The 27862-nt window shown below is 38.7% G+C and overlaps 1 protein-coding gene across 1 annotated transcript in view; it reads right to left on the bottom strand.

The window, feature by feature from the left end:
• LOC123459450 overlaps positions 1–27862 on the bottom strand; it is a 47031-nt gene that overhangs the window by 9847 nt on the left and 9322 nt on the right. Inside the window, exons 10-25 of the mRNA XM_045146072.1 lie at positions 26562–26626; positions 25723–25747; positions 21505–21576; positions 20553–20620; positions 20069–20093; positions 16135–16190; positions 15644–15668; positions 10663–10727; positions 9795–9819; positions 6635–6706; positions 5760–5800; positions 5073–5094; positions 3169–3239; positions 2687–2711; positions 841–905; positions 4–28 (exon numbers count right to left, since the gene is read on the bottom strand). Of these exons, the coding sequence (XP_045002007.1) occupies positions 4–28; positions 841–905; positions 2687–2711; positions 3169–3239; positions 5073–5094; positions 5760–5800; positions 6635–6706; positions 9795–9819; positions 10663–10727; positions 15644–15668; positions 16135–16190; positions 20069–20093; positions 20553–20620; positions 21505–21576; positions 25723–25747; positions 26562–26626 (747 nt within the window). The remainder of the gene's footprint in view (positions 1–3; positions 29–840; positions 906–2686; positions 2712–3168; positions 3240–5072; positions 5095–5759; positions 5801–6634; positions 6707–9794; positions 9820–10662; positions 10728–15643; positions 15669–16134; positions 16191–20068; positions 20094–20552; positions 20621–21504; positions 21577–25722; positions 25748–26561; positions 26627–27862) is intronic.

Genomic DNA, 27862 nt, shown 5'->3' on the forward strand with positions numbered 1-27862 from the left:
TACACAATCTCCGGGTCCTTGATCCAACCTGTAATGCAGAGAGGAAGAAACAATCAGACTTCCAGATCAAGCTGTGTTCTCTTTGCTCAGATTCTTTAGGTCTCCCAGTGACATGGGAAAATGGGATTCAGTATAGAAAAGAACATCCAGTCCCAGACTGTATTAGTCTCTTCTGTCTTGAAGCCAAAAGGTATGTGATGGGGGTACTTTGTGAAAAAGAGTACTTTGAAACTTATGCTGTTTCCCAGCAGCAATTTGTCTGTTCAATCTTCACTGAGAGTTCCTAAGATACGTAGCTACATTATAGAGACAAATAGAAACATCTTGTTCTTGGGTGAGCTTCCTCAGTTCCAAAGGGAGGGTGAGGTGTCTGTATGTTCCCACTGTCTACACTGAGTCTCATGACTGAAAGGTAATATCAATACCACATACTGGACATAAGAATCTTCCACTGCACTGACCTCAGGGAATACCCTTAACTCTATTCAAACCATAGAAGTTTCAGAAAACGGTACGTAGACAAAACATATATGCTGTTTTTGAACCTACATAATAAGCCTGTCCACATTTGAGTAAAAATAAGTCAAATTTTAATCTAAATAGAAATGCTCCAGACAAAGGAAGAGAACAGAATATGCAGTGTGCAAGCTTCACTAGCATTTGCAAAGACTCTTCAATTCAAGGGTGAGTTGGTAAATTTCTATCACCCCATTCCTAGGCAAACACTCTAATAACTATAGTGTATATTACAAACCTCACTGTTCATATATGATACCCACCAAAATTATAGGAATTATGAATGTATACTTTGTAGCTTTGCAAAAGAAAAAGCTGTATTACCTGGACATAATGGGTTGGTGTATGGTCAGTTGTGGATGGAGTAATTTCATCCTCCTTTGGATCAGCTAGAAGGATACAAAATAACTCTCAACTGATGGTGCACTTATTACTGAATGATGGCTTCTTACTTGGTATGGTAAAATGTCAAGGGCTTAGTTATAATACAAGAACTCATGGATGTTCCTGATGAATAACCATTGTTGTCCTCTGACAGAAAAATACCAACCATGAGGTGCCTTAGAATTGAGAACAGTATTTTTTACTTTCTAGGTAATAGCCCGACATATAATGTGAAGCAGCCATTCTCCAATGGGATTAACGCTTTTAAACATGTTAGCATTAAATGTCAGTGTTCTATCACTTCTTCTGACCATCTTGAAACCCAGTGGAATGACACTAGTGTCTTCACATCTGTTAGTCATATTTTAAGCTGCTGATATTCATGATAAATGTTCTGTATTCATCTTCCACTGCATAAGGTTTTGTCATGGATAAGATACACATTATACTAGGGAAAAGAATTTAACACTTGTCACAAACTGTAATGATATATATTTATAAATCCTTTGTCTTACAATAATAAATGATTTTTTTTTTTTTTTTTTTTTGGTTTGTCGAGGTAGGGTCTCATTCTAGCTCAGGCTGACCTGGAATGCACTATGTAGTCTCAGGGTGGCCTCATACTCTCTGCGATCCTCCTACCTCTGCCTCCTGAGTGCTGGGATTAAAGGCGTGTGCCACCACACCGGGCTAATAATAAATGACTAAAGGGTGAGAGATATTGGCAACATTATGCTTTAATAAGATCCAGTAAATGTCCTTTGTGTGGGTGGGACACATTCTAGCACAGGATAACCTGGAATTCATTATGTATTCTCAGGCTGGCCCTGAACTCAGTAATTCTCTGATCAATGCCTTTAAATTTGTCAGTTGTGTAACATCTTTAATAAGCACAATTACGGCTTCCCCTGCCCTACTTGGATCAGGGTGAAATTATCAAGTGTATTGAAATATTTCTCTAATTTTCATGTTTGAGAGGAGATTATAAGACACAACCACAGGCCTCATGGTGTTGGATCATAGTGTCCTTTCAACTGATTCCATCTACAAAGACTTGCAAAATGACATAAAACATCAGGGCATATGTGAGCTTTTCACATAGTGACTATGCCAACGTCTGTGGAAATATGGTCCAAATGCTTCTTCACTGTATGTAAGAACTGAGGCAAGTCTCTATGGATGGGTCTCGTGTGTAAATTTGAGTTCTTTGGGACTGTAGAGAAATTGGAATCAGTCTGCCCTGGGACTCATGCCTCAATGATGGAGTCAAGGGAACTGCACTGGCATATTGTCCTGCAACATGATTTCAACTGTCCATGCACAATTTGACAGCAAACTTGGTGCATTTTGCTCTGCGGTTTTGTTTGGAAACAAGTCATCTGTAGGACTAAATGTTTGGAAGTCTGAATGACTTAATTTGTGTAACTCAATTAAAGGATGTGTTTGCAATGAATATTTTTTAGAAAGGCTGAGGGCACTTTGTGAGTATGAAATATCTTTTGAGCAACATAATACACCACATGTATTCAAATTAGGGCAAGATCCATACACTATTCATGCATGCAGAGCCACATAATTGAAAAATGAGTGCAACTGCATGCAAGAAATGAAGAAAACTTGACTCTAAGTTCTTACCTAAACAATCACCATCTTTTTCAAACTACCCTCTACCCTTTCAACTCCAGCAACACAGAATTCCAGTTTCTCTCTAAAGAATACGTAATAAAGATACAGCACATATCTTATGATTTAGTTTTTCTTCTTCAAGGAATTCTAGGTTACTTACAGTTTTCACTTTCAACAGCAGCCACCTGCAATTAGAGAAGCAAAGGCATTATAATAACTATGTTATGGGAGTTGTTGATAATGATATTGTTTCTCTTCCTAATGTTGGTGACATACTAGAAACATTACCAAAGTCAAAGATTTACGAACAATGCTTAGGTACATCATTGAAAAGCCATGATGTTTTCCTAGGAATGTATCTGTAAGGCTCTGTAGATAATGCATTATAAATCATTGAACACAAGCAATGACAATGCATTCAACCCAGTAGAGACCCAGTGTTCATGTTTCCGGAGGCTTTCATTTGAAAAATGACCTTTTGCACAATTTGGAATGGGCTATTCTTCAACCATTTTAGAAAACAGAATATAATACTTGTAAATATCTATAATGCTTAGTATCTTGTAGTTACAGTCAAGTTCAACTAACATAGGAAATGAAGAAAGTAACATTTATATTTTAGGTATGGAAAGGTTGCCTTACCTTGTCATTGGCCTCACTGTCTTCATCATCATTATTGGTGTGTGACTGATCATAAACAGTACCATCGCCAACTAGGAAGACCATAGAATAACTGTTAACCATAGGTGAGAGCCTCATGTTTTACTCAGAACATACTGTGTATATTACTGTGATTTGAAGACCAGATTTAGTGGCTGCAACAGCAAAGATGCCACAAAGAAATGATTCCCTGGGCCCTTCATGGTCTGCTAATGTAAAACCAGGACATAATCTTGAAAGAGGACTAATGTCCTATCATTTATGGTCATCCCTTTGAAAACCAGATGGATGATATTTTAAAACCATTAAGCCATATGGGTCATAATGCATGCTAAGTGAAATCTAACAAAAATTCTTAAAGGAATTATCCTCACATTCTCATAAACAATGGTTCAAGGGTATTCAAAATAAAATGGTTTAGGGAGTGGCATCAGAGACCATGAAAACACACAGGTCCAAATGATCCCCTCCAAAATACAGTTTAGATACTTGAGCATGCCCTTCTGACCAGGATCAATGATGGAGAGAGGAACATTAATGTATAATGTTATAATTAATTATAATATTATTTAATTATATTTAATTATTTAATAATTAATTACAATAATTAATGCTATAGGTCACTGTAGGAAGAGAGAGCACATCTCTCTCTTTTTTGGCTCACACTTTAAGCCCTTATGCCCAGGTTCATGTCAGTGCTATGTGAGACTTTTTCCATTACATTTCTTTTTTTTTTTTTTAATTTAATTTATTAGTTTTCTTTTCAGTAAATACAGGCAGTTTGGTACCATTATTTAGGCTCATCTGTGATCTACCCCCTCCCATTAGACCCTCCTTGTTATTGAAAATGGGTCGTGCATTGTGGAGTTAGCCCCCAGTTATTAGTATGATAAATGTCTCTGAAAATCATGACCCAACATGTAACTCTGACATTCTTTCCACCCCCTCTTCCGCAAGATTTCCCTGAGCCATGTTGGGTTCATTTTTGGTCTGCTTCAGTGCTGAATTACATTTCTTATAAGTAGGTCACTGATCAAAACCTAATACTACACTTCATGGACACAGTTCTTTAAGAGAACTACAAAAGGCATGTAATTTTGGCAGTTGCAGAAACAGGTAGCAATAGGTCCTCAAGGAAAGGTCATTGTTAAGTCAGAAGCAAGGCACATCCAATGAGTACACAGCACTGCTTACAATCATGCCTTTGAAAAAGGATAGCACAAGAGCCTCCATACATATTTCCTTGTCTTTACTGGTACATTTCACATGCCCTCATTCTCCTGAGCAGAGGGCCCAAGCTAACTGATACTGGACTGTCCATATTGGATTTGACAAGGATCCTCTGATAGCAATCTTCACTGTTTTTAAGTATTTTATTATTTATTTATTTATTTATTTGAGAGAGAGAGAGTAGGAGAAATGGGGAGAGAGAAAAGAAAAGAGGCATGCCAGGGCCTATAGCCACTGCAAATGAAAATTAGACACATGTGCCTTCTTGTGTATCTGGCTCATGTGACTTATAGGGAATTGACTCTGGCTCCTTAGGCTTTGCAGGCAAATGCCTTAACTGTGAGGCCATTTCCCTAGCCCACCTTCACACTTGATACATGTGGCATTAGTGAAATTCCATTGATCTACATTACAAGAAGAAAGTCAATAAGGACAATGGAGAATCTATTCCATCCTACACATTAAAAGGCAACTTTGGCTCATACAGGATCAACCTCAGTGTTCCATAGGCATTCAACATACATATCATGGCAGAACCTTTTCACCTCAACACCACACCCTCAACCCTCATTACTAGCAGGAACTCAGATCCAGGCATCTCAAGACTGAAACAGTAAGATACTTCCATAACAAATGACTTGATTCAGAATACATACCAGGTTCTGATCTGGTGGTATCCTGCAATGATAGAAAAAAAATATGGTTTGTTCAAGGTATGCCATACACTTTATATAGGTCTGGCTTATTTTGATAGTGTAGGACAACAGACAGGGAAACAGTACATTTAAACAATGGTAACATAGCTACAAAGCTTTCGCATAAGACACTGTTCCAAAAGGCTAGTGGATTTCACATTCAGTATCTTTCACAACTTCTTTTCTACCTTCATTCAAACTAAAATTCTTTTCTGTAAATTTCTTTTAAAAATTTATTTCAAAGAGACTGAGTGAGTAAGTATAGCTGTTCCCGGAGTACCAGCACGTTTTGTGTCTGCAAACAAGCTGCAGATGTATGCACCACTTTGTGAATCTGGTTTTATGTTGGTACTGGGGCATCAAAGCTGGGCTGGCCAACTTTAAAAGCAAGTTCCTTTAACCACTTAGTCATTTCCCCAACCCTCAGATACACAATTCCTAGAACAAGAAGGAATATCATTTGTGGGTTAAACCCGGTACTGTTCACTTATCATAGATGTGACAACATTAACTGTAGAAGAGAGTAATGAATCAGTTGATAGGAGATTACCAGTCAAGTGCACCCACCCAGATCATATTTCTAAGAATAATGCACATTGACTGACAATGGATTTACATTTCTATGTAATTGTTTTAAAGTGCTCTTACAGTATTTTCTGATTCTTCTACCATTTTGCCTGGCATAACATCTAGAAGGAAACATAACAAATGTTAGTTTTGTTGGTGAGTGTTTATCAGTCACTCATGGCTATTCTATATGTATACATGTGGGTATGGCACTGGATAGAAAGTGTGAGCTGTTGAAGTACCAACTTCCTGACTAGAAGAAAGATGGGGAAAGTGCACAAAGTAATCACTCATAGAAGACTTGGACTTGATGCTAAAGTCACTGTAACTTATATGCAATAATCAAGCTGAGCAGAGTGGGGTGGCATATGATTCTAATCCCAGAACTCAGAAGGTGGACTCATGAGAGTTTGAGGCCATCTTGGGTGCACAGCAAATATGACATGTTAGGTGGGTGACATCTGTGAACAGGAAAACATAAATACGGAGAACAATTCTCCCATCCACAAAAAAAATCATACGTATTTGGGGATCCTCGAAAATAACCAATCCTTATAAACTGAAGGAAGGATTATTCATGATCAAGATGCTTGATAGGATCTTAACCTCTCCTGTTCAGTCTTCCATTCTCTAGTTCAAGAGTTGGATTAGACAGTAGCTGTCCCATTATGGAGAAAATTCAAATCTTGATGTCCCATGCATGGGAGAACTGAAATGTACTCCTTCAGAGATGCTTTCCAGGAAAACTATAATTAGGGGATCTGAATGACACATCTCTCCCCATAACTGTGTATGTCTGGAAGTTTTCAGAGTTATCTCAAAGATATACAAAAGCAAAAAAATTCTCACACAAGTGGACCTGTACAATTCTACCACACGAACTTATAGTATCAGACAAATATGCAACTTAATTATAAATTGAAAAGAGATGAAATTGAAATCTCCAAAATACTTACCAATTGTAGTACACAGTGGAACGACATAGTTAGAAATGTGGGGAGTAGAAAAAGCTCCACACATATGTTGACCTGAAGAAAGTAACAATTTAGAATTCTGTGTGCAATGCAACAAAACAATGCTGATATACAAGTGTATAGGACTAAATTGTGCATTGCAAAGAGGTGCACGCCTTTATTTTCAGCACTTGTGAGGTACAGGTAAGAGGATCACAATGACTTTAAGGTCACCCAGAGACTACATAGTGAATTTCAGGTCAGCCTGGGATAGAGTCATACCCTACCTTGAAAAACAAAACTACACAAACAAAGAAACAAACAAATTCCTAGAAAAGCAAACACCAAATGTGAGTTGGAATGTAAAATGTCCCCAGAGCCTCCTATGTTTATGAAGACTCCTCATATTCCATGCTCAGCTGTTGGAGTCTTTAGCCCATGAAGTAATGGTAGATGAAGTGTGAAACTACGGAGTGGATCTTGAGGATTTACTACTGCAGCTTAGTTGGTGTTCAGAGATAGATCATCCTTTCTGCTCTCTTCCAGCTGATATGACAGGATTTGATGCCCAGTGTCTGCTGTGTGATACTTTCCCTGCCACAGTGAAACTTCCCCGCAAAACAGTAAACTTGAAACAAACACCCTCCTCCCATGATCTCCTTCTTGTCAGGTGTGTCCCCTCTCCCCAGGCCAGCAAGAAGAAGCTAACAGCAATACCAATGTTAACTGTAGTCACCCAAACTGGAATCAAACATGATATCCTTGCAGAGGTTAATAGTTGGACACCTTTCCGTTCATGTGCACTCATTAATGAGAAAGGCAGAATCTTAAATATATATGGGTTAGTAAAACAGAGTAGCATGGAAAAGGTGAACTCTGATTTCCACTGAATGACATTATAAAAACGAAAAAGAATATAAGAGGTATCCAAGGCTTCTGAACAACTTGGTAAAGATTAGTTATTGAAATATAGTGAGTGTGTATGGTTTCAAAAGGACTGACAGCTAGATGGATGGATGGTATAGCAGGTAAGGCACTTGCCTGTGAAGCTTAAGGACTCATATTCAACTCTCCCAGTCCCACATAAACTAGTGACACAAGGGAACAAGGTCATGTATGCACAGAGGGGGCAGATGCATCGGGAGTTCAATGGCAGTGGCTCAGCCTGTGGGACACCAATTCCCTCCTCTCTTCCTCCCTGTCTGTCTGTCTGTCTCTCTCTCTCTCTCTCCCTCTCTGTCAATGACTTTCTTATTTAAAAATAGGCAATCTATTGAGCTTGCCATAAAAAGGACCATTATAGTGATACTGAAAAACGATCATGTGAATACACAAATCTCCCAAATATCCATCCCAAGGAGTGAAGCTATATAAAGTGCTGAGCCAGGCTGGCAAGTATCAATTTGTGTTTACCAGTTGTAGCAAATGTAATACTGTAACAATGTAGCTGGTGATAACCTTGAATTTCTGATCCTATTGCCTTTTTCTCCTGAGGTGTAGGATTGGAGGATTACTCAACTAGGTCTGCTTTTGGTAAGTACTAAGATTTGAATCCAGGGATTCGCACATGCTGTCTTCATTTAAACTTAATTCTTACTCCTCTTATCAAAGTCCTACATTGCAAAGCCTGCATGCACACATACACCCTAATGATGAAGCACTCTGAAAAAAATGACATCCAGTCACACTTTTCAATGCTGTTGATACAAATACACACAGTGGGTTGGCTCTGTATGCTTCCATTGCACTGCCAACATGCACATTATCATCTGGGAAAAGTACTTTTGGAGCAGAGTCCAGCTTACTGCATAAGTGTGCTACCAACAGAATGATTGACCCTGGCTAACAATTGTTGACTGGCATTCTGAGTGGACACTATGTCTAAGCTCTGTTGCTCTTTGGGCTCCTAATCATGTTGGACAATTGGCTAAAGTACTTCCAAAGTTCTAGCCACAATGACACATGCCTAATAAGGATCAATTACGTTGCACACCCATACATTTTCATGGGGGGTGTCTCTCATTTTCAGAAACCATGATTTGACAGGAATGTTCTGGGAGTTGGTATCATTTTCCTATAAATGTCTGCAGGTGAATGCTATCTCAGCTTCTTTATCCTTTGTCGTTTTCTTTCTTTCTTTCTTTCCTTTTTTTTTTTTTTTTTTTCCCTTGAGATAGGTTCTTGCTTTGGCTCATGTTGTCCTGGAATTCACTTTGAAGTCACAGGCTGGCCTCCACTCATAGTGATCCTCTTAACTCTGACTCCACCCCTGTGTGCTGGTATAAAATAAGTATTCCACCATGCACAGCCTCTCTCATGACCATTGCGGCATTCATGATAGTGTTTGGGATCTTTGTTAACTGCAATATCCCTGGCATGCGTAGAATAATTAGAGTATCTTTTTTTCAGCACATTAATTTGGGAATTGAACAATAGCATTCCTGCATGCAAAAGAAACTCTCTACCAATTGAGCTATATAAACAACACTGGTAGTCCAGACCTCTTACACAGGGCCTACTGACCTGGGGGAATAGAGGTGGACCTTTAAAAGAAATATTAGACTACACATTTGGGATTATCTTGTGGCTTTTGCACCCCTAGGTTGTTGAGCCTGGACAATTACCACTGTGTCTTGGTTTATTCATCTGTGGAGGGCATATAAATCTAACAAATACGTTTTTGATGAGGTTGGAACTAGATATGTATGTAGAGTCAGTGTTGGGAATAAACTTTTTTCTACAGAAACTGCCATTGAAAATTATGCTGGGTAAATGGAATAAAAATTAATGTCCTCGAGCCGGGCATGGTGGCACACGCCTTTAATCCCAGCACTCAGAGATAGGAGGATCGCTGTGAGTTTGAGGTCACCCTGAGATGACATAGTGAATTACAGGTCGACCTGAGTAAGAGCAAGACCCTCCCTCAGAAAAACAAAATTAAAACAATTAATGTCCTTGAGAAAAAAAGACCTATATATAGACATGCACTCATCCACAAAATCAAAAGAAAATAAAGGGAAAACTGCTGAATCCAGGGGCTATATCCTCAATCCTCCTTCCTAGCATAAGGCACAGATCATAGTGGTGAACCAGATAAAAGAACCAATATTTATATCATTCTTAATTAAAGCATGTCTTCTGAAAATGATTTCTGAATACATACACAGTCCTGTCTTCCATGAGCCAACCTGTAATGGAGAAAGGAAAAATAATCTGAGTTCCATATCAAGCTGGGTTCTATTTGACCAGATTCTTTGGTTCTCCAGTGACTTGGGAAAATGCGATAGAGGATAGAAAAAAATAGTTGGTCCAAGACGGTCTTCGTCTCTTCTATCTTGCTGTCAAAAGACATGATGCTGGGAACGTTGTGAGAGAGAGTACTTTTGACACTTAAGCTGTTTCAAAGACCAGTTCTGTCTGTCTGGCCTTCATTGAGAGTCCCTAATAAACATGGCTGCATGACACAGAAACTTAGAACATCCTGTTATTGGGTGAGCTTCCTCCTTTCTACAGGGGAGTACGAGGGGTCTCTATGGCCCCATTGCTTACACCAGGCCTCATCACTGACAGGTATTATCAATATGACAACAGTGGACAGAAGACTCTTCCACCACACAGAAGTTGGGAAACACCCTAAGTTCTATGTTATTATGCTTTTATGAAAACATAGAAGCCCTCAGAAGTATCAGAAGAGGGTACTTAGAAAAAACACATAGACTTTTTTTTCACATATACTTTTTTGACCATACACAACAGGCCTGTCCACATTTGAGTAAAAATAACTCATATTTTCATCTCAATATAAACACTTGCTCCAGGAAAAGGAAGTTGCCTGAATAATGCACCTGCACTGGCATTTACTCTGGAAATCAGGGGTGAGTGGGTAAAATTCCATTTCATCCCCTTCCTAGGCAAAAACTCCACTACCAGTAGGGTATGTAATTAACCTCAGTGTTCATATAATATCCACCAAAAATTAAGGAATCAAGAAAGTATCCTTTATAGCTCTGCAAAAGAAAGGGATGTATTACCTGAACAAAATGTGTCTCTCTATGTTCCGTCATGGATAGAGTAATTTCCTCCTCCTTGGGATCAACTAGAAGGGAACAAAGTAACTCTCAACTGATGGTGCAGTTATTACTGGATCAGGGTTCTTTGCTTGGTATAGTGAATGGTCAAGGACTTAGTTATACTATGAGAATTTATGGGTGTACCTGAATAACAACAATTGTTGGCTTCTGACAAGAAAAAAAAGAGCATGAGAACCAATAAGAGAATTGGGGAGCGGTATATTTTACTTTCTTAGTAATAGGAGCCTAACACAATGTGAAACAACACTTCTCCAATGGGATCAACACTTTGAAGCATGTTATGGTAAATGTCAGTGTTCTATCACTTCTTCAGACCATCCTAAAGCCTGGTGGAATGACACTAGTGTCTTCATATCTGTTAAATCTATTTGAGCCTTCTGATATTCATGAATACAAATTCTGTATTCATCATTTGGTGCATATGATTTTATCCTGGATAAGATACAGATTATACTAGGGAAAAGAATTTATCACTGGTCACAAGCTGGAATGATATACATCCATTAATCTTTCATCATACAATAAGTGATATAAGAGTAAAAGATGTTCACATTATTATGCTTTTATGAAAAGCAGTAATATATATGTGTGTGTGTGTCAAGTTTCAGGATGGGTCACAGTCTAGCATAAGCTAACCTGGAATTCATTATGTATCCTCTGGCCACAAAATCACAGCGATAATCCACTTCTGTCTCCCAAGTGTGGGCATAATGTACTGTGCCACAGTGACTGACACATGTCACTTTATTGTCCTTCTGGGCTTTCTGTATTATACCCTGTATTTGTCTTGATTGTGATTTTCTAGGTTTAGATAGTGTCAGTACCGTGAGCTGGGGTACAATGGGGATCTACCCACTACAGAACAATGAGGCTTATTTGTCACTCCTATAAGGTTTTCATAAGCATAATTAGATCTTTTCCTTTTGGCTCAGGGTGAAGTTATCAAGTGTATTGAATTATTTCTCTAATGTTCATGTTTGGAAAGAGATTCTAAGACACAAACCCAGACCTTACAGAGTTGGGTCATATTGATTACATACTTGAAGTTATATACAATATATAATGTATATCTATGTTTCCCTATCTACATATATACATACATACTACATAAATGCACAGACCAAAGAGAGTCAATATGTGCAAGCTTTAAAGTGCAGTATGATTAGATGTCAGAACCTGGTCATTTCTTCTACACATTTAGAAATGAACTAAAGTGCTGCTATTTTCTTTACAAGAACCCAAACCATCAGACCAACCTGTTACTACTGCATTCATTCATTCCATCTACTTTCCACAGCATGGAAAGCAAGCTAGCATCAGAGACCTGGACCTAATTCAAGGCAAAAATGCTACTATTCTAACTGATGATCCCACAATCAGACATAACAAAAATTACAAAAGAAGTGAAAACACTAACAATCTTTTTCTACTCATCCATCTTTTTCCATGACCTGGATTTCCTATGAATTCTTAGCTACAGAGAGCACACTAGCTAGTCACCATTGACAGAGTTCATCATGGGGTGTGACTCAGATCAGGTCTTCATGATCTCATGCCATGAGAACAACAGAATGTGCAGCATTATGGAAAACCAAATGACAACACACTTTCAGTTTTTATCTGAATTCCAATATTAGAGCACAGGTGGAAATATCATGAATACTAATATTTCACGAGTTTTCATGTTTGAGGCTAGTTCTCAAGACATGGCCCTATGACTTAAATAAGTGATTCACATTGTATTATCGATTGCTTCTTCCATACAGCACGTGTACACTGAGCTGAAACAGAGTATATATATATGCTTTTCAAATAAATGACTATGCCAATGCTTATAGAAACACCATCTCATTATTTATATAGCCTGTGTGACAACTGAGGAAATGCCAGGGATGGGTCGACCTATGAACTAGAGTTTGGAGTACTTCAGGGGGACTCTGGCACTGTAGTCTTTCAGCTCTTCATCCAGTGAGTCCATGAAAAATCCCAAGATATACTTGAGAATCTGAGAACCACTGGTCCACACATCAGAATTCCAGTTTTCACTTGCCGACATATAAATTTGGAAGCCCACAGTATTTCTTTTTATCCTATTCCAGGCATAATTTAGTTGATGGCATGAGTTACTCCAAACTCATGTAAATTATGCATTTGTTGTGGCTTTGTATTAAGAACTAGTTCTGGGTAATTCTGTTGTAAGCCATAAATATTTTCGGAGAATTTATAACCTCAGAGAGAATCACACATACATTTTTTTAAAAATCACAAGGAAGGACTGTAAAGGTTGCACTTTTTGGGTAAGGAAGAGGATCCACAGGGATCTGAGACTCACTGAGTTTATATCCCACACTCCTGGTTCATGTCAGGGCCATGTGTGAGCTGTAAACAACTGCATTCCTTGTATCAGAGGTCAAGGCTCAAACCTCAATACAATATATCATGTGCACAATTACAGAGATGAAATACAAAGGCTTTGGGTTTTGCCATGGCAGGAGCAGGAAGAAAAGGTTTTTTGGAAACAACTATCTTTAAATAGTAGCCCAAACAAGGGCATCCTTAGCTTGCAGATAGCACTCTCTCAATGATGTCTCTGAGAAGGTAAAGGCATAAAGCCCCTGCACATGTTTCCTCATTTTCACTGATACCTTTCAGATACTCTCGCTACTTGAGGAGAAGGCAATCCCAGACCGTTCCTGGGACTCTCTCTCATTAGATCTGACTACGAACATGATCATTTACACCCATATTCACTCTTTACACTCCCAAAAGACTTATGAAATTTCATTGATCTGTCTTACTATTACAAAAGGTCAATAGAGAGAGTGGATCACTAACTCTTGCCCACACCAGATGAGGCAGTACTGGATCATTGAACATCAACCTAGAATTAATAAGACAACCTCAGATATATTTATTTCTAGGCAAAGAAAAATTTACTAAATTGTCACAGATTAGAGTGTTTGACATATGGTCATGCTGATTTTTAACTAAATAAGCATCTGTAGATCATTTATATGGTTTCCACAAAAGGACACACAGAACAGCAACCAAACCACTTACTAATAAAAGCCGGGGGCAGATGAAGAAGCAGGTCAGGAGAATGGCTTCCCTGGGCTATCCTGAGTGAGCTCACCTTTGCCCTCCTTGCAGTTTTGCTAGTTGATTACTAACTATAATTGACTCTTTGGCAGAAGAAGGTGGTCATATCTTTCTAATTGGATTCTACTATGTTCTTGGTGGAAGAAGTGTGGGTAGAGAATCAAGCCATGAGGGTGGAAGTATTTGTATTTATGCTCACAGTCCACATTTTGGTGGGTCAAGATGGTCAATCTACACAAGGCCTCAACTACATACAATGATCCAGTAACACTGTGGTAAATTCTTCTCATGTGGAAGTCAATAAAAAGGTCATGTGCTCTTTACATGGACCAAAACCATCAGATTTGCCTATGTTACAACTGTATTTCACCATTCTATATAATGACCATAGAACTTACAATGAAATGTTTACAGCATTCTGGAAATGATACGTGGAAACTCTCCATTATATTACCTGCTGATCCTAGGTTCATGAATATACAAGAAAAGTGACAAAAGTGTTGAAAATCCTAAAAAAGATAATCACAACTTTCCTTCCATTCTTCATTTTCCATGCCCTGTGTCTCTTGAGTTAGTGTCTGCAGAGACCACACTAGACAGACACCATAGCCATGTTCGTATGGGGGGTGGCAGGGTTTGGGTCCTGGTGCCCTTAACCCAGAAGCATAACAGAATCTGAACCAGTATGAAAACCAAGCAGAGAACCCACTTTCAGCCTTTGTTTATTCCAACTCTTAAAGTTTTTAATAGGCAAACACTTGAGCATTTTGTTATCTTAAGGTTAAATTATCAAGTGCACAAAATTATTGAACTAATTTTAGGTCTGTGGTCAGTTTCTAAGAGGTGCCCTAAGTATTTTCATAGGGAATGCATGTTGACCTAACAAATTGAGCTCACCGTCAAACCTATTCACTGATTCAACAAGTTACATTTCTGCTCATCACATGTACAACTATGCCAAAGTCTGTGGAAACACCTTCATGTTACGTGTAGTTTATGTGACAATTGAAGGAACTCTGTGGTTAGATATGATCTATGAAGTAGAGCCTGCAGTACTTCAGGAATACACAGGCTCTATAGACTTTCAGCTCTCGGGCTAGTGTCTCCATAACAAGGCATAAGTACAACTAACTGCAAACCAGAGAGAAACAGATAGGTCCACACATCTGGATTCATGTTTCCACTTGCCCACATAAAATATGAAAGCTCAGGTACCGTATCAGGGGTGACATCAAATCAACTTCAGCCCATAATGTACTGAGCACTGGATGAATACCTGACATAGACATCATTTAAAGTATATTAGCCATGGATTTGTTTAAGGAACCGGTTGCAGGCACATGTGTTTAAAACCTCATATAACTTCAGAGAAAACATAACCTGTCATAACCACACATATATTCAAAATAAAAAGCCATATTAGCACACGGTCCCAGCATTCTTCAAGTACACAACCCCAAGTAAACGTACTGTGAGTGTAACTACTTTCAGACACTTGGCTAGAATTTTTGAACTAGAAAGCATTTTTTTTTTTTCTCTAAGACATCCTCAATACTTTCACCCTCCAGAAAGTGAGAATTACAGTTTCTCTTCATAGAGAATTCAGTATGTATTCCAAATGTGGGAAGCCAGTGTGGTGGCACGTGCCTTTAATCCCAGCACTCGAGAGACAGAGGTAGCAGGATCACCATGAGTTCAAGGCCATCCTGAGAATACAGAGTGAATTCCAGGTCAGCCTAGACGAGAGTGAGACCCTCCCTCAAAAAACCAAAAACAAACAAATATGTAATTTCTTTTTGCCAAACATTTCTACAATGCTTACCAGTTGAATTTTCATCAGCATGTATCTGCAATAATACAAACAAAAATAGTGTAAGAACTAAGTCATGTACCTGTGGGCACATGGTGTTTTTTCTCTTCCTTATAGTGAAGACATATAAGAAGCATTGAAAAGTGAAGGGCTTACAAAGAAAGAATAGCATATCATTGTGAACCCATGAACTCTGCATGGGAAACATATTTTTCTCTCTCTTTAGGTCATGAATTCAATATACTTCATCCCAGGAGAAGACACTGCTTCCAAGTAGGAGGATGCCTTGTGTTTAACGGGATGCCAACATTTCCAAAGGTGCTTTCACATAAGACAACAGTTGGTATTGAATAGTCTACTATTCCACAAAATAGGATCTGCTATACTTAAGTATCTATAATGCTTGGTATCATATTTTCATACCAACCTCAACAAATCAGGAAATAAAGCATCATTGTTATTTCAGGCAAGAGTAGGTCCCTTTACCTTTAACCTTTACTCACTTCAATTGGGGTTTCCTTGTCCATATATTCCTCAGGTGCAGAGCTGTCTGGTACACCTATGAAAACAACAGAGTAACTTTGGTCTTTCTGCTATGGCTCACGTTTTACTTAGAATACACTTGGAGCTTCATGGCTGTTCAATAGAGCTTAGATAGAGTAGTTACTCCAGCAGGTTCATCAGTCATATCAGACACTAAACAAGAAGCTACAAAAACATAAGTAGTTTCTCTCTTGGCATTCTGCTAATGGCAAAGAAAGACAACAGGAAATAGTGTAAGTGTCCTATTCACTCATGATGATCACTTTTGAGCCTCCATGGGTGATGTTCTAAAGCCATGAAACAATCAGAGTTATAATTCTTACTATGTAGCAGCTAATCACAAACATTTTAAGATATTGTCACCAACACTATGATCCAAAGTATTCAAAAAACAGTTAAGTGGGTGACATCTGTGATTGTGAAAACATGAAGACTGCCAAACATTCTCCCTTCCTAAATACATCATAGGTATTTGAGGATCCTGGAAAATAACCAACTCTTCTATACTGCAGGAAGCATTTTTCATGATCAAGATGCTTCATGGAATCTTAATGTCTCCTAACACCACCCTCTACTCTCTAGGTCAAAGTTGGACTAGACAGTTGCAGTCCCACCATGGACAAGATGTAAACCATGAAGACGTGTGCATGAGAGAATTCTAATGTACACCTTCAGAGTCACATTCCAAGAGAACTATCATTTCTTGATCTGACTCATAGATAACTGTTTACATCTGGAAGTATTCAGAGCTATCTCAGAGCAATACAACAACAAAAAAATTCTCATACAAAAGGACTGGTACAATTCCACCACATGAACATGTAGTACGAGACCACTATGTCACTTGATTAGAAATTGACAAAATGAAGTTTCAACCTCCAAAACACTTATCATTTGAAGGACACAAAGGAAAGAATCTGTCAGAACAGTGTGGAGCTGAAAAAGTTCTGTGAATATAACGACCTGAAAAAAGTAAGAATTTAGAATTAAGTGTGGAATGCACCATAAATATTGTTGAAATAGAAGTATATAGCACTGTTATGTGCATTAATGCATTAAATGAGTATAATAATTAAAATTTAAAGATTTAATAAAGGAATGGTAAATCACAGAGTAATTCAAACTTGAGAAATCAGAAAACATGAGTTCTGTAAAAGTAGAAAATAAACAAAATTAATGCAAATGAAACCAGACCACATATCCACAGAGTTACCAAATGCTACTGAAGCAAGACATATTTATTTTTCCCACTGTCACAATAAACATAAAGCCACCACACTGCAGAGCCTGGCCAGACTTGGGACCTAGAGACCTCAAGCATACAGACATAATGACTCTCAGAGCTGACCACATGACTATGAAAAGCATCAAAAGACATAGTGTAAAGTGTTTTACAGCCACAATTTGACCTAGATGAGATGCACAGACTTGAAGGGCTTACTCGTTCAAGGCTCCCACAGTACATAATCTGCTTAAGCCAATGAATGAATATAATGAATATATGAGTGTCTAAACTCTTTTAATGCTCTGTAAATTAATAATGGTTATTCCACTTAACCAGTCCTGACTTCACTCTCTGTTGGAGAATCTGCTTCTATTTTTCTGATGGGAACTATACCTGAGGAGATAAACAACCCAGTGCACTCTACCCCGGCCCCAGCTGAAACCACAGAGGAATTAGGGAAATGAGCAAGAGTGCTGCTCTCTTACTTAAGCTGATATCAGTACAAGGGTGATGGAGAAACATACTGAGGACACTCAACATCTACCAAACCAGAGATCCAGATGTTCCTAGTTGCCCATCACTGAAGGAGATTAAGATGCTCCCAGCATGTCTCAGAGAATTTTGTGGAAGAGGGGTGGAAAGATTGTTAGAGGGATGCTGTGCACAGAGACATGGCCTCTGTCCTCCCCCACAATACAAGACCCACAATCCCCATGGGGTGGATCTGTATTCCCAACTTGAAAGGCCTTTTCAGAAAAGGGGTATGGAGGAGGGAAAGGATGGTACCAACATGTGATGTTTACATACAAAATATATCCATACCTAATAATAAAAATGAACTAACATTGGTCTTCATCATAGTCTCTACAGGGCCCCATAATTCATGTGTTCCTTCTAAGGACATGATGAAGTTTCAACCATTTAGTCTATCTTTTAGGATGTACAACTTTATAGTACCATTGCCATTGGTGCCCAGTTTTGTACCTTAATCTTCTCCTGTTTTTCTCTCTCTCTCTCCCTCATCTATCTCCACCTTGTTTATATTACCTAACTATTTCTTCCTTCTTTTCCTTGGGTTACCTCCAGTACCACTACATGGCTAACATCTACAATTAGCTGTTGGTCAGAGAGAACTACAAGGTTTCCCAAAGTAAGACAGGTTTCCATCAGAGTACTTGATGACCCACCAAACGTTAGTGGAAAGACCCTACTACTGAAGACACCATGTGCTGTTAGTATGGAACATGGAGTGACCTGGTTGGAATCTGGAAGAGAGCCAGGCTCCAGATAGTCAGCGTGTTTAGAGACAGAAGATGTTATATGAGTGAGTAAGGGCAAATGAGAAAAATTTGTCAAAGCAAGTCATGTTCTAAGCTACTTAGCAACAAATAACCTGACATGATGTACATACAAGTACAGTGGATGCAAACCCATGGTGGGTAACCAAATGCTTTTGATTTGGCTAACTGAACTGCTCAGTGGAATGCAACCCATAGCTGGAGCTGGGAAACAAGTCAGAAACATATCCCCAAAACAAGCCTACTCTACTTTATCAAGCTCCCACCAATCATGGGCTACAAGAGGGCCCATACCTATTAAATTATCTGTAAAATAATGATGGTTATCCCATTTATCTGGTGCTGACTTCACTTTCCACTGGAGAATGTCCTTCTCTTTTTCAGATGGACACATACTGAAGACAGAATTAACACATCACAACTCACCAGGTCCCCAGCTGAAACCAAAGTAATTGAAGAAATGAGCAAGAGTGCTGCTTTCTTGGTGAACCTAGTACCAGCAAAAGGGTGAAGGAGATACACACAGAGAACACTCAACTCCTATGAAACAAGGTATCCACACACAGAGGCTCCCGAAACCTTCTGACTGAAGTAGACCTAAAATAAACCCAACATGGCTCAGAGAACTTTGTGAAAGAGGGGGCTGACAGATGGTCAGAGCCACATGTTGGGACATCATGCACAGAGACAATACATCTTACCCATAACAGATGGCTAACCCCCCAATGCACGATCCACATTCCCCCACAAGGGAGGTCCCAGCAGAGGGGAAATGAAAGGAGGAGGCTAACTATGGTACCAACATGACTGTATACAGACTATGTACATAAAGGTATAAGAATGAAAGTGAATCAGAGAGGAACAGATATGTCCAAATGTCTGAAGTCTTCTTTCCACTTGTCTACATACAAATATGAGAGCTCAGGGTCGACATCAGGGGGATATCAAACCAACTTTAGTCATAATGTACTCACGACTGAATGATTAGTTTACATAGATTTCATTTAAAGGATGTTTGCCATAGATGTTTTTTTAAGGAACTGGTTGAGGGCAATGGTGTTTAAAACTTCCAATATCTTCTGAGAAAACATAACCTCAGACATAATCACACGTATATTCAAAATAAAAAGCCATATTAGCACAAAAGTCCCTGGCATTCGTCAAGTACACAAGCCCAAGTAAATCTATCCTGAGTCAACTGCTTCAGACAGCTAACTATAATTCTTGAAATAGAAAGTGCTTTTTCTTTTCCAAAATGTCCTCAATCCTTTCAGCCTTGAGAAACCAAGTATTACCATTTCTCCTCAAAGTGAATTCAGTGAGTATTCCAACATCAAGTTTTCTTTTGTAAAGGAATTCTAGAATACTTACCAGTTAAATTTTCATCAGTGTACATCTGCAATTATAGAAGCACAGACATTGTAAGAACTAAGTCATGTGACTTGTTGGCACATGGTATCATTTCTCTTACTTATATTGAGGATATACAGGAAGCACTCAAATGAAAGGGTTACCAAACAATGATAAGATACATCACTGGGAGCCCATGGTGTCTGTGTGGAGAAGTTATTTCTATCTGTCTTTAGGTCATGAATTCAAAATACTTCATCCCAGGACAAGACACTGCTTCCAAGTAGGAATAGGCCTAGTGCACAGTGTGGAACCTGAAGCTACATCTTACAAATGCCATTTCAAACAATTAAACAGTTGTTATTGTTTTTTCTACTATTCCAGAAAATAGGATCTGCTATATTTGAGTATCCTTAATGCTCGGTTTCATATTTTGATGTCAAAATCAAATAAGAACTGGAAATTAAGCAACATTTTTAGTTCAAGCAAGAGCAAGTAGCTTTACCTTTTCGCTTACTTCAATTGGGGTTTCCTTGTCCATATATTCCACCTCTGCTGAGGTATCTGCTACATCTAGGAACGCAACAGAGTAACTGTTGGTCTTTGGTGCTATGATTCACATTTTACTTAGAATACACTTGATGCTTCAGGGCTGTGCAATAGAGCTTAGGTAGTCATTCTAGCACCCAATCATTGAAATCAGATACTAAAGAAAAAGTAGCAAAGAAATAAGAAACTTATCCCTTGGCATTCTGGTAATGTCAAGGAAAGACAACAGGAAAGTGTGTAAGTGACCTATCACTCATAATGATCACTTCTGAGCCTCAGTGGGTGAAATTCCAAAGCCATGAAACAATGTGAGTTAAAATTCATCCTTGTGGCATCTAATCACAAATTTTTTAGGATATTGTAAAAACAAACTATGTTCTAAGAGTATTCAAAAAATATAGTTAATTGGGTGATATCTGTGAACACGAAAACATAAAGACTGCCCAAATTTCTCCCATCCACAATACATCATATGTATTTCAGGATCCTGGAAAATAACCAATGCTTATATACTGAAGGAATAATTATTCATGATCAATATGCTTGATGGCATCCTAATTTACCCTGTACAGACCTCCACTCTCTAGTTAAAGAGTTGGATTAGACAGTAGCTGTCCCATCATAGAGAAAATTCAAACCCTGAAAACCCATGCATGGATGTACTGGATTGTACTCTTTCAGGGCTGCTTTGCAGGAGAACTATCACTAGTGAATCTGACTGAAATCTCTCCCCATAACTGTTTATGTCTAAATGTTTTCAGAGTTATCTCAAAGATATCCAAAACAAAAACAAATTTTCACACAAGTGAACATGTACAATTCCACAACATGAACATAAAATACCAGACCAATATGCAACTTAATCAGAAATTGACAAGAGATGAGGTTGAAATCTACAAAATACTTACCAGTTGTAGTACACAGTGGAACGACATAGTTTGAAAGGTGAGGAGTAGAAAAAGCTCTGCGGATATGTTGACCTGAAGAAAACAACAATTTAGAATAACGTGTGGAATGCAACAAAGCAATGATGATATGCAGGTGCATAGAACTAAAATGTTCATTAGAAAGGGTATAATAATTATAATTTAAAGGCTTAGGTCATGGTGGTACATGCCTTTAATCCCAGTACTTGGGAGGCAGAGGTAGGAGGTTCACTGTGAGTTCAAGACCACTTGAGACTACTGAATGAATTCCAGATAAGCCTGAGCAAGGAGACCCTATCTGGAACCACAACTGCCTAATATTTTTTAATTTAAACATAAATATTTAAATATTTATAAGAGCAAACATACTTGCATTATGGAATGCAACACCAATGATGTAACATATTTTTCTAGGAGAGATTCAGAGCTAAGTCCACAAAAAAATCATTTTAGTACTATGCATAGTGGTGCATGCCTTTATTCCCAGCACTTGCAAGGTCGAGTTAAGAGGATCACCATGAATTTAAGGCCACCCAGAGACTACAGATTGAATTCCAGGTCAGCCTGTGATAGAGCAGACCCTACATTGAAAAATAAAATAAAGAATAAAATAAAACATTCCTAGGAAAGCAAACACCGAATGTAAATTGGAATGTAAGATGTCCCCAGTGCCTTCTAAGTTTGTGATTAAGCCTAATATTCCATGCTCAGCTGGTAGGGTCCATGGGCAGTGAAGCCTTAGTGGAGGAAGTGTAAAACTATGGAGTAGACATTGAGGATTTACTAGTGCAGCACAATTGGTGTTCAGAGCTAGATCATTCCTTCTGCTCTCTTCCAGCTGATATGACAGGATGTGATGCCCAGTGTCTGCTGTGTGATACTTTCCCTGCCACAATGAAACTTCCCCTCAAAACTGTAAACTTGAAACAAACACCCTCCTCCCATGAGCTGCCTTTTGTCAGGTGTGTCCCCCCCTCCCGATGCCAGCAAGAAGAAGCTAACAGCAATACCAGTGTTAACTGTAGTCACCCATACTCGAATAAAACATGATTTCCTTGAAAAGCTAAATAGTTGGACACCACTCAGTTCATGTGCACTCATTAATGAAAAAGGCAGAATCTTACATATATATTGGTTAGTAAAACAGAGTAGCATGGAAAAGCTGTACTCTGATTCCTAGTGAATGACATGAAAAAGACCAAAAGAATCTAAGGTGTGTCCAGGGCTTCTGAGCAACTGGGTAAAAACTGGTTATTGGAGTATTGTGGCTGGGTATGGCTTAAAAAGCACTGATGGGCATGACGGATTGCATAGCAGGTAAAGTGCTTGCCTGTGAAGCCCAGTGAATTATATTGGACTCTCCAGTTGCCATGTAAGCTAGATGTACAGTGAACCAAGGGCACGAGGTCATACATGCACACAGACAGCAGATGCATCGGGAGTCCACTGGCAGTGGCCGGAGTCCACGGCACACCAATTCCCCCCCTGTCTTCCTCTCTCTCTCATATCTCACTGACCTTCTTATTTTAAAATAGGCAATCTATTTGGTTTGCCACAAAAATGACTAATATTGTGATACCAAAAAGTGATCATGTGAATATACAAATCTCAGGAATAACCATCCTAAGGAGTGAAGCAATGTAAAGTGCTGAGCTAGGCTAGAAAGTATCAATTTGTGTTTACCAATTGTAGCAAATGTAAAAAGCAGTGAAAGACACAAATAAAAGGATAACTGTGTCAGTGATTTGCCAAGGGGTGGACATGGGTATTTAACATAAATGATAATCATATCAGTTTTATGCAGGTCTGACTTGACCCCATTGGAAAAATGTGTAGCATAATGATGTGAACTGGCTCTATTACATAGATAGCTATGAGCCTACCAATCAATGAGAAACAGGTTCTCAATGGAGCACCAAAAGTCTGGAAATCTTTCTGGCTAACCTGTAACACCGAGTGAGGCTCATACCTCAGACTTTGAGAGGCCAAGGTCCAACAAAACTTGGATTTTAAATGCATATTTAAATTCTATGGCTGGCTCTGTACTAATGAGCTCGATAATTAACACTTTTGCTTCTTGAAATACACTACTCCAACTCTTCCACTTTTACTCACAGTATACAATAGAACACAAGCTACAACACCTGCCCAGAATTTGTTGTACATAGTAAGGTCAAGACTCAGAATGTATTCCCAATAGACTTATGCCAGCATAATGCCAGGACAACAGAGGGAAGTGAGTAATTCCAAGGTCAAACATTTGTTTTCATTACATGCCTCCAAGTATAGACATCTCTTCCTGAGTGGGGCTTCAGGCAGATTATGATATTCAGTGTGTTCGTAAGATCTGCCTTATGTGGAGTATACCTCAGACCAATAATTTTGTGGAAGAAATAATTTAGAAAAAGACCAGCATGACAGAAATTTGGGTATGGTACCTAATGACCAATATCCAACTTCATTTTCAACCTTTATAAAGAATAAACCTAGTTAATATGATGCCTCTGTTCTGTTCTTTGAACTATGACACTAAAAATGTCATAACACCTTCTTCTATAAACATTATTATTTCAAACAGTAATATTGTAGCTGGAGATAACCTTGAATTTCTGATCCTAATGCCTTTTTCTCCTGAGGTGTAGGATTGCAGGACTACTCAACTAGTTCTGCTTTTGGTAAGTGCTAGGATTTGAATGTAGGGATTGGTGCATGCTGTCTTCATTTAAACTTGATTCTTACTCCTCTTACCAAGGTCCTACATAGCCAAGGCCTGCACACATACATACACGTTAATGATGAAGTATTCTGAAAAAATGACATCCAGTCACACTTTTCAATGGTGATGACACAAATACACACAGTGGGTTGGCTCTGTAGGCTTCCATTTCCCTGTCAACATGCACATTATCAGTCTGAAAAAAGTACTTTTTGAGCAGCGTCCAGCTTCCTGCATAAGTGTGCTACCAGTAGGATGATTGACCCTAACAATTGTTGAATGGCAATCTGAGTAAACACAATCGCTAAGCTCTGTTGCTCTTTGTGCTCCTAATCATGCTGGACAATTTGCTAATGTATTTCAAAAGTTCTAGCAATAATGACACATGCCTATTAGAAATCAGTTATTATACACACCCCACACATTTACAAATTTTCATGTGGAGTGTCTCTCATTTTCAGAAGCCATGATTTCACTGAAAGAATCTCTGATTTTATTTCATTTTCTTGTGTATGTCAGCAGGTAAATGCTGCCACAGCTTTATATATATATGTATGTGTGTGTGTGTGTGTGTGTGTGTGTGTGTGTGTGTGTATGTATGTACAAATATATATATATTTATTTATTTATTTATTTATTTTTTAGATAGTTTCTCACTTTGACTCCTGAGACCTGGAATTCTCTTTGAAGTCTCACGCTTGGTACAAGTCATGCAGATCATTCTAACTCTGCCCCACCCCTGTGTGCTGGGATAAATAAGTATGCCACCATGCCCAGTCTCTCTCATAACCAATGTGGCAGACATGATAGTGTTTGGGATTTTGTTAACTGCAGTATCCCTGGTATGCATACAACAATTACAGTATCTTTTTCTGTACATCAACATGGGAATTAACTATAGGATTTCTGCATGCAAAAGAAGCTCTCTACCAATCAAGCTATATAACCAACTCTGATAGTCTAGCACTCTTACACAGTGCCTACTGAGCTGGTGGAATAAATAGAGGTGGAACTTCAAAAGAAATACTGGAGCACATATTTGGGAATATTTTGTAACTTTTGCACCCCTACAGTTGCTGAGCCCAGTCAGTTACCTCTGTGTGGTGGTTTATTCATCTGTGGTGAGGAACCCAGTGAAATAAATCTACAATACATGTATTTCATGAGGTTGTAACTAGTTCATGTATGCAGAGTCTGTGTTGTGAATTTATTTTTTCTCTTATGAAACTGCCATTGAAAATTGAGTTAAGTACTTGGGATAAATACTAATGTCCTCATGAAAAAAAAAGACCTATACACAGACATGCAATCATTCACAAAATCAAAAGAAAATGAAGGGAACACTGCTGAATCCAAGGGCCATATCCTCAATCTTCCTTCCCAGCAGAAGTCACAGATCATAGTGGTGAAACAGATAAAAGAACCAATATTTATACCATTCTTAATTAAAGCATGTCTTCAGAAAATGATTTCAAAATACATACACAATCCTGTCTTCCATGAGCCAACCTGTAATGGAGAGAGGAAAAAACAATCTGAGTTTCATATCAAGCTGGGTTCTATTTGATCAGATTCCTTGGTTCTCCCAGTGACTTGGGAAACTGGGATCCAGGACAGAAAAGAACTGTCAGTCCAAGACTATGTTAGTGTCTTCTGTCTTGCAGTTAAAAGACATTTGATGCTGGATGCATTGTGAAATAGAGTACTTTTGATGCTTAAGCTGTTACAAAGACCAGTTCTCTATCTTTAGCCTTCATTGAGAGTCCCTAATGTACAAGGCTATAAGATAGAGAAACTCAGAAACATCCTGCTATTGGGTGAGCTTCCTCCTTTCTAAAGGGGGGAGCGAATGGTCTCTATGGTCCCATAGCCTACACCAGGCCTCATCACTGACAGGTATTATCAATATCACAACAATGGACATAAGAATCTTCCACCACACAGAACTCAAGGAACACCATATGCACTATTCCAAACATAGAAGCCTTAAGAAGTATCAGAAGAGGGTACTTAGAAAAACACATATACATTTTTGACCATACATAACAAGCCTGTCCACATTTGAGTAAATATTACTCACATTTTAGTCTCAATATAAACAGTTCCTCCAGGCAAAGGAAGATGCCAGAGTAATGCAGTGATCCACCTACCCTGGCAATTACTTTTGAAATCAGGGCTGAATGGGTAAAATTCCATTTAGTACACTTTCAAGGCAAAGACTAATAATGTACATTATAAACCTCAGTGTTTATATGATATCCACCAATAATGAAGGAATCATGACAGTATCCTTTCAAGCTTGCAAAAGAAAAGGATGTATTACCTGAACAAAATGTGGCTCTGCATGTTCTGTCATGCCTGGAGTTATTTCATCCTCCTTTTGATCAGCTAGAAGGAAACAAAGTAACTCAACTGATGGTGCACTTATTACAGAATCAGGGTCTATGCTTGATATAGTGAAAGGTCAAAGGCTTAGTTATAGTATAAGAATTATTGGGCTGGAGAGATGGCTTAGCGGTTAAGCGCATGCCTGTGAAGCCTAAGGACCCCGGTTTGCGGCTCGGTTCCCCAGGTCCCACGTTAGCCAGATGCACAAGGGGGCGCACGCGTCTGGAGTTCGTTTGCAGAGGCTGGAAGCCCTGGCGCGCCCATTCTCTCTCTCTCCCTCTATCTGTCTTTCTCTCTGTGTCTGTCGCTCTCAAATAAATAAATAAAAAATTTAGAAAAAAAAAAAAAAGAAACAAGAATTCTTAGGTGTACCTGATTAATAACTATTGTTGGCTTCTAATGGGAAAAAAAAAAAAGACCATGAGATGTTTAAGAGAATTTGGAATCAGTACTTTGTACTTTCTTAGTAATAGGAACCTAACACACTGTGAAACAACCCTTCCTCTTGGGATCAATCCTTTGAAGCATGTTATGATCAAATGTCAGTGTTCTATCACTTCCTCAGATCATCCTAAAGCCCAGTGGAATGACACTAGTGTCTTCACATCTGGGAAATTATTTGAGTGCTGGAGAAATGGCTTAGCAGTTAAGCGCTTGCCTGTGAAGCCTAAGGACCCCAGTTCGAGGCTCAATTCCCCAGGACCCATGTTAGCCGGATGCACAAGGGGGCGCACACATCTGGAGTTCGTTTTCAGTGGCTGGAAGCCCTGGTGTACCTATTCTCTCTTTCTCTTTCTCTCTCTCTCCCCCCTTCTCTCTCTGTCACTCTCAAATAAATAACCAAAAAAGTTTTAAAAAAATTATTTGAGCCTTCTGATGTTCATAAATACAAATTCTGTATTCATCATTCAGTGCATACCATTGTATCCTGGGTAAGACACAGATTATACTATGGGAAAAATATCACTGGTCACAAGCTGTAATGATAAGTATCCATTAATCCTTTGTCATACAATAATAAATGATTTAAGAGTGGAAGATGTACACATTATTATGCATTATGTAAACACGCACACTCACACATATGTCAATATTGAGGTAGGAGCACATTCTGGCATAAGCTAACCTGGAATTCCTTAGCTATTCTCTGGCCACAAACTCATCGTGATCATCTGCTTCTGCCTCCCAAGTGCTGCACATAATGGCTGGCACCACCACTGACACATGTCACCTTAT

Source organism: Jaculus jaculus, chromosome 3 (genome assembly GCF_020740685.1).
Source record: "Jaculus jaculus isolate mJacJac1 chromosome 3, mJacJac1.mat.Y.cur, whole genome shotgun sequence".
In the NCBI taxonomy this organism is placed as follows: domain Eukaryota; kingdom Metazoa; phylum Chordata; class Mammalia; order Rodentia; family Dipodidae; genus Jaculus; species Jaculus jaculus.